Genomic DNA, 7930 nt, shown 5'->3' on the forward strand with positions numbered 1-7930 from the left:
GCGCAGAAAAGTTTAAAACCTCCACGATGGGAGCACGAGCCTATTCTCTTCTTTGGGACGGTGCATGAGAAGAAGAGCACCCCAGAGCTTAGCACAGCCCTCAGGGCTCCCAGAATCGTTTTGCTCCCAGAATTGGTGGGGACCAAACATGGGTCACTGCTGCAGCCCCAGGCACTGCTGTGCCTGCCCTCCCCGGGCCCCTTGCCCAGCAAGGGAGACTGAAAAGGGCCCAAGCACCCGGCTCGGCCCGGAGGAACAAAGAGCCCCTTGTCCCCAGCAGCCTGGCCAGAGCACAGAGACAGCTTCCCAGGCTTGCTCCTTTCTCCTTCTCTTTCTCCCACTCTGTTTTTTTTTTTGTGGGTTTTTTTTTTTTTTCCTTCTTGTTTTGTAGTTGTGGGGTTTTGTGTTTTTGTGGGTTTGTTTTTTGTTTTTTTTTTTTTTTAAGACTTCTGTCCAGGAACAAAGTTCTGACCTCAAAAAATCAACCAGCTCTGCCTGGCTCTTGTTTTGCCAGTGCTGGGAGAGAGGAAAGTGAAAACAGGGATCAGTTAAACGAATCCTTGGGACGGCTCATGGGGGTTTATTGGAGTGCCTGACATTGCTCTGGGTCAGCTGTATACATTCCATATCTCATGCATCTCTGCATCACGGAGTTGGGCACATTGCCATGGCTGTGACAGCCATCAGCGCATCCTCTGCCCACCAACAGTCAATGCTGGGTGCTGGCAGGTGAAGGGAATGACCCAGAGCAGCTGATTGCTTTGGGTTTCACCTGTGATTGGCTTATAAAAGGGCAGGACTGACTCACAGTTCAGTTTCATGCTTTTAGAAGTGAGAGCTGCTTTGTTGTGCCTCCTGCCCTAGGAGAAACAGGATTGCATTCTGGTGGTGACATCCTGCAGAGAGGATGGACGGAGAAAGCAACAGCCTGGATGCTGATGTGGTGGTAAGATCCTTCTGGGTGTTCCCTGATAGAGCAAGGCTTGGGAGCATGTGTGTGCTGCGATGTATGCAGTGACAGAGATGGAGCAGATGTGGCCCTGCAGGACTGACCACCCCACACCCTCTCTGCATATGGCCTGTGTTTGCCCTAATGAACCTGGAGGCAGAATACCTTGTGCTGATGCCAGGGCTTGGTCTTTGGGCTTATGGTTGTGCACGTGCTGCTACAGCACCACTATAAGCTGGGGCTTGGTGTGCACTGCTTCTTTCCCATAATCTGATAAAGCTCCAACTGCAGTTCCTGTAAGAGCCTCCATGCTCTTGAGCTCCTTTGCAGCTCACAATTAGCTCAGTGTGCTGCACGTGAAGGTGCAGAGGAGGGCTTACATTCTCCATGGGGAAGCAAAAATGCAAAAGCTGATGCTGCCTGGCACTGCCATCTGTGGAGCTGCCCACGCAGGCATGTGCCCCGTTGGAGCCTCTGCTCCCATGTGTGCTCCTACAGAACATATGGTGCTTCTCTAGGTATGGATACTTATTTTTCTCTCCGGCAGCTTTCTGCTCTCTGTACAGACAGCATCTCCAGCTCTTCCGAAGCAACTCATGACCCTGCAGCCACAGCAGAGCTGTTGTTTATTCACAGCAGATGGGATCTGTGAGTGTTTCCCAAATAACTTTCTGAGCAGGGACTTCTTGTTTCATTTGGTCCTGGTGAGCCCTGATTAGTCACAACATGACTCTGATCCCCCAGGTGTTCAGTGGATGTTTGCAGGGCTGCTTCCTGGGCTGAAAACCCCCCCTTATTTGCTATTTGCTTGCTGGGGGAGGCATGCTTCTCACTGCCTTGCCTGCGTCACTGTGAGCACAGAGGTCAGTGGTATGGATCCTGAGCATTCCCTGCCTGGCTGAACCATTTCACCAGCCAGGAAGCAGATGGAATGGTTTCAAGCAATATCATCTGCATCAAAGTGCAGTGCAGGAGCACAGCTTTGGACCCCAACTTTCCTGGAACTCAGGACTGCTCAGCTCATTGGTGACTGAAGCAAGCACTGTGATGTTGGTGGTATTTGGCCTTATCAGGAGATATCACATAGACCTCCCCTGACTCAGGATTACGAGCACTACATGAAAATGTTCGTGGCTTAAGGTTCAGTTTCACCTGGAAAGTTCCAAAGGGTGCCTGAGTCCTGCAGAACCCACATCTCCTGTACACTGGGCAGTGCCTCCCGTTCCATGTATTGCACTGACTGCTATCTCATGGAATGGGCCAGGGCGAGCTGTGCCAAGGAATCACATCAGGCTGATATCCAACACCAGCTGGAGGAGGAACATGGTGCATCCATTTCCCAGCTGGCAAAGAGACTGCCCTTCCCCAGCAGCATGTGGCTTGGCTGCCCATGGGGCTTGCTGCTTCCCCGTGCAGTGATTTCTGCCTGCTCCTCTGACCCCTCCCAACGGAGGGAGATGGGTGGTTTGGGGGGGGATGTTCCCATCTTTAACCAGCTGTGTGAATGTTGTAAGCACTCACTGCCTTCCCAGTACCTGGATGCAGCAACTGCAATCTGGACGAACTTCATGTATGAGTCCCACCAGTGCTGACTTCAGGGAGTGAGTCAAACTGCTCCCAAGCTGAGCCAATATTTTGGTGAGATGTGGTGATCCTATTTTTCACTGGGTCTCTCTCAGGGTGCCCCCAGTCAGTACTACAGGTCCTAATGGGCACGGTGTGACCCATGAGCAGCCCCTGCCCTTCCAGAGCTGCCATCCTAATGCTGAAAGCATTCCCCTTCTCGCTGCTTCATCATATGGGCTGCGGGGGAAGCAGAGATCTTGGAAAACAGCTCTGCGTGTGGGAGCAGATGAGGGCTGCTTGTGCTTCCTTTACAAAGCAAACAGGGAAAAAATGCTCCCAGTGCAATAGCTCTGCCTAGGCTGAGTCTTGGTGCATTTGGAGTCTGAACACCCCAATGCTTTTGCTGCCTTCTGTACTGATGGCTCCCAGAGATGCACAAGATGGGACCAGTCTGTATCTCCTTGCTTAGCATGCAAGTGTGCAGGGAGCAGTGAAGTTCTCCCCCGACCTTTTGCTCCATCCCTCAGTGCTGGTGGATGTGGCAGTGCTCACATTCCACATACCACGCAGACAAGGACAAGGCTGGAGCAGCCACCTATAGACAGTCCTGTCATGAGGACTATCCTGGCTGCTGTTCCTCTGTGCAGGGCAAGACAAGCAAATGCAATAAGACATGGAGCCTCTTCTGTGGGCAAATCAAATCCTGAGCCTCCACCACTTAATTATGGTGATTCAGTGCAGGCTGCAGCTCCCAGCAGTGCCCTCACCCTGGCTGCTCCACTCCAGAGCTGCAGGACCTGGCCAGATGCAGCCGTTCTCCATGTAATCTTATTTCCTTTCAATTACAGTTCCTGATGGCCCAATGCTGAGAAGCATTTATGTGCCTGCAGGGAGACCGGAGCTGAACTGTTGTTGCACACAGGCACCCAACAGAGAGCCCACGGTGAAAAGTGAGCCAAAGCAGCACAGGGTAAGGGAGGGATCATTTACTGGCCTGTGACCTGGCCCTGATGGGTTCCAGGGATGATGTGACCACACTGATCCATTGCTCTGGTGGGAAATGGGGACACCCCCCTCTGCCTTCCTTCTTTCAAGAGCAGTGCTCCATCCCCGAAGCCCACCTGAGAGCAGTGGGCTCTCAGTGCCCTCCAGCCCTGGGTCTCTCCCTGTGGTTTTCAGGTTGCTCCTGCATTGATCATGCTGCCTTTCATCTCTGTTGAAACCACTGCAGCTCCCACTCAACAGGTCGTTGTGTTTTATTTATTCCTGCTGGCAGGTATATTGATGGCTAAGTTCCTCCTTTCTTGGTCCTCGCTTGAAATTAGATAAAAGACATTAAAAATGGAGCTGTTCCAGGCCTTTCCACCACAAAGGAAACTTTTTTGCTATATTTTCTGGGGAATTGAGAGTTCTTTACCCTCTGAGAAGACATGACAAGATGCTGATGATGCCCTGAAGGACAGTGCTGATGCTGCTGCAACTCCCACTCATGCCTGTCCCCATCACCCATGGCCCAGTGGAGCTGGGGGAGCTGCTGGCATGAGAGAAAGAGTAGTTTTAGGGTCTCTTTTGAGACATGGTATGGAAGAGCGTTTAGAAAGAGAGGAGAGCTGCTACATGGAGCCCAGGGGGATGGGGATTAGTGAATGGTTATTTTTAAGCACTGGGGTAAGAGGATCTCTGTGGAGATATAGGGAGCTCCGGGTGAGCATCACGTGCTGGTGACCACATCAGTACGTTACGGGGTGAGAGCTGGGGGAGTATTTATGTCACCCCACTCCCCGTTCAGACTCTTGCACCCATTGATAAATCAAGAACACCCCAAAGGTCTGACCCTTCCCACGCCCTGTAGTCCCATTCTTGTGCAGTGTCCTTTCAAACACATTCATTTAACAAGCTGTTTCCATAAGGACCACAGCAAGCTTTAAGGATGCTGATTTTGGGGGAGATCAAGGGACCAGGTCAACAGATGGACTGTGATGGGGGACAACTCTGCTTTGCTTCCAGCCCTCAAAGCACAGCTGCATGGAACAAATGCACCGTTTTCTCCCTGTTCTGGGTGCACTGAACTTGGCTTGGCTCCATTTTCCAATGGCCCTTTGCAAGCTGGCTGGGAAAAAAATGTTTGAATTCTGTTCTCAGGAGGAGTTTTGGGCCAGGTGCTGCCTCTGCATCTTCCCCCAGTGAAGGTAATCAGGGGTTCTCCTGCTTGGAGCAAGAACACCACCACCCTTCCTTTTCATTTCTTTCTGAGGGGGATATCTGACCCTAACAGCACCACCAGGACTTTTCTGGGGCAGAAACAGACCTTGGTGCCCCCAGGACTGCACTACTCTGTGCAGTGATGGAAACATCCCCAGGCAGGGAGCTGAGGACAAAGCCTGTCCCGGACCTCCCTAGCATCCTATGGCCAGACTTTACACAGCCCTTAGATTCCCCGTAAGCTGGTAACCCCATGGGGGTCAGCACCCAGCAGTAGGTCTGTGGCAGCTGAGAACTGAGCTGCCAGTGCCCTAGCAGTGAGAGGAGAGCAGAGTTAAACCCAGTGGGGAATTCTAGGGCCAGTCCTTAGACCCAGCACCCCCTCGACCACCTATTTGGTCCACGTGCCTTAGGCTGGTGGCATATGGGGTTGGTAGGTCCAAATGGCAGCAAACCCCATCCCTGCTACGAGGAGCGATGCTCTGAATCCCTTACGGTTGCAAAAAGGAACAGGCATCCTTATCCTGAAAGACAACGTGTGCCTGCAGGTGAGGGGAACAGCCTGCACCTGCCCTGCGCTTTGAGGCACTCAGCACCTTTTGAAGGTCTCTCAGGGTTCGATTTGGGTTCTGGCTTGATTCAAGGGGCCGGGGCACAAAGCAAAGCAATCCCCGCGCCGAGGGCTTTACCTGGCGTAGCGCGTCTTCTGGAAATCCAGGGCTCCGGACGCCAACATCGCGGCGGTGCCATGGGGCGTCCCGGGACGCGGCCACGGGCTGCTCAGTGTGGGGCGAGGAGCCCGGGGGTCCCCGAACCCCACGAGGGTGGCGATGCCCTGCGGACCCGCAGCGACTTCATGGGTTCCGTCGGGGCTGAAATGCCGGGGAGGAGGAGAAGAAGAGGGCAGCCTCGCCCCCCTGTTGCACAAGAGAAGAATCCGGGGAAAAACAAAGGCGACCGAAAGGGAGGCAGCTGGAGAGGCAGCCAGCCCCGCTCACAGCCAGCAAATGGGCAAAGATGGGGAGGAGAAGAGGAGGGGGGACAAATCCCGTCCCGCTCCGCCTGGTCGCGGCAACCTGCACAATCTCTCTTATCCACCCAGGCAGCTTTAAGCACAGCTAAAAATACCCCCCGCACATAGACACACACCCCCGGCGGATCAAATAGCAGCAGATTTGAATTGAAAATGTAATTAAAGCGAGGGATGGAGGGAGCAGCGAGCGTGGTGGTGACTGTGGGTGCCTTTTGAGGTGCCCCTGCCTGTCGTCCCCCCCCCCTCCAGCCCCCCGAGGGAGAAGTTCGGCTTTGGTTTTGCTTTCACTTATTTTATCGGGAGGATTTTGTTCATTCTGTCCCACGGCTTCCTGTGGGGCTGATGGTTCTGCTCCAGCTGTCACAGCGGGGCGTGCAGGGGTGGAGACCCACGAGCCTCCATCCAAAGCCTCCATCCTCTCTATCACCTCCCAGGTTGGTTGTTGAGGTGCTGATACGCACCTGCAGGAGGCAGCAGGGTCACCGTCCCTGGAGGTGTTCCAGAGCCATGGAGATGTGGCGCTGAGGGACATGGTTTGGTGTCATGGTGGGAACGGGTTTGAGTTGGACTTGGTTACCTTGGAGGTCTTTTCCAACCTTAGTGGTTCTATGACGAGGGTGCCTTCAGGCTAGCAGGTGAGGGACAAGGAAGGGGCCGTAGGGATAGCAGCACCTGGAGGAGGAGAGCCCAAATGTCCCCAAATACAGTTTGTCCTTACTGGTGCTGTAACAAGGGTGGTGGGAGGAAGGGGGAACATCTCCATGTGCCACAGACATCTCCTCGTGCAGGGTATACTCATATGGTTGTTTCCATGAAAAATCAATCGCACACAGCTCCACAGAGCCAAAGCAGTTAAAAATTTCCTTGAGAACATCATTTTCCATTAGTTTCAAATCATGCTTTGAAGCTCCTTTTTGCATCCAAGTGAACACTAAATCCCTGCAGCAGAGGGGCATCTGTGTACTACATAATTCAAGGCACGAATTAACTCTGTGCAATCCCCTCCAAGTGCAGCTTCATCTCCTCCATGGGACACATGGGAGAGGGATGCTCCATGTGATGGGATCCATTGGACACAGCTTCTTTGCATGATTTCCAGTGCTGGGACCAAGGAGGGAACAAGAGAATTAATATGTCCCTGCTCCAGAGGAACCTTCCCAGTGTATCCGGGACAGCCCTTGCTGTGGGTGACGGGTTCATGCTGCCATGCAATGAGATCACTCCCAAGCCCTCTCCTACGCTTTGAGGTTTGTTTTTCCAAGCTCTTTCCCCAGCTTCAGGATGACAAGGCTTTGGCAAAGGCTGTTTTGTGATGCCTGCTTCCCGCTTTACCTTTCTCTGCACTTAGATGGAAGAGAGAACAGCAACAAATCCCCTTTAGCCACATAACCCCACTCAAAGCCCCCAGCCAGGGGCAGTGATGGAGGGCACAAAAATTGAACCATCACTCCCAAAATAGATCCATCTCAGAGGGCAAAAGGCGAATGGAATGAAAAATAAGTTACTATTTTTGAAGCCTGGCTGCAGTTGTTATGGCAACGAAAGCCTCACGAAATCCTGCAGGGGAACGGCTCCAGCCCCATGCCCCGAGCCCACAGATCTTTACATGCTGCTTTATAGTTTTAATCGAGGTTTCCTACCAATTAGCAAATTATCTTGCACAACGCATTGCTTTTTGCTATTTAGATCTTGCACGGACTACCGAACCACTGCAGGCAGCTGAAAGCAAACCCTCCTTGAAGAATGGCATAAACCATATGGTGAATGCCTTGCTTCTAATATTGGGGGGAAAAAAACACTACTGAAAATAATTTTAAAATAGTGCATAAAACCTATACTGAATGATCGCTCACAGGGAGGGTTTCTGAGGTGCTGATTACCCCAAAAGCAGTGATTTTCAGTTGTGTCATCAAGACGGAGGTCAGGAAACCTCCCCAAAAACACGAGGCCCCAGACTGTGCAGGTACTGCAGCTGAGGACTCCCCTGGGCCGAGTCCTGGCAGGACCACAGCCTTATTCATGGCAATCAGCCATATGTGATGGGAATAACCAAAATTTAAGGGGAATAACCCGTATTTAACGGGAATAACCCACAAGTGATGGGAATAATGACCCACATGTGATGGGAATAACCCAGATGTGAGGGGAATAACCCATACTTCGTGGGAATAACCCACACG

General features: G+C 52.4%; 1 protein-coding gene and 1 long non-coding RNA gene across 6 annotated transcripts in view; one reads left to right on the plus strand and one right to left on the minus strand.

Annotated features, from left to right (window-relative positions):
- LOC146543228 (uncharacterized) overlaps positions 1 to 5450 on the plus strand; it is an 11637-nt gene extending 6187 nt beyond the window's left edge. For 2 of the 5 annotated variants that reach the window (XR_014886778.1, XR_014886774.1), the window contains 2 exons: positions 865 to 1597; positions 3364 to 5450. This is a non-coding gene — a long non-coding RNA (uncharacterized LOC146543228). The remainder of the gene's footprint in view (positions 1 to 864; positions 1598 to 3363) is intronic. The other 3 variants (XR_014886776.1, XR_014886775.1, XR_014886777.1) reach the window with 3 other exon arrangements.
- Positions 1 to 5539, minus strand: part of MMD2 (monocyte to macrophage differentiation associated 2) — a 10875-nt gene extending 5336 nt beyond the window's left edge. The window contains exon 1 of the mRNA XM_003210588.5: positions 5407 to 5539. Within this exon, the coding sequence (XP_003210636.1) occupies positions 5407 to 5453 (47 nt within the window). The 5' untranslated portion in view covers positions 5454 to 5539. The remainder of the gene's footprint in view (positions 1 to 5406) is intronic.
- Between the last annotated feature and the right edge of the window lie 2391 nt (positions 5540 to 7930).

This window comes from Meleagris gallopavo, chromosome 16, assembly GCF_905368555.1.
Source record: "Meleagris gallopavo chromosome 16, MGAL_WU_HG_1.1, whole genome shotgun sequence".
NCBI classification, from domain to species: domain Eukaryota; kingdom Metazoa; phylum Chordata; class Aves; order Galliformes; family Phasianidae; genus Meleagris; species Meleagris gallopavo.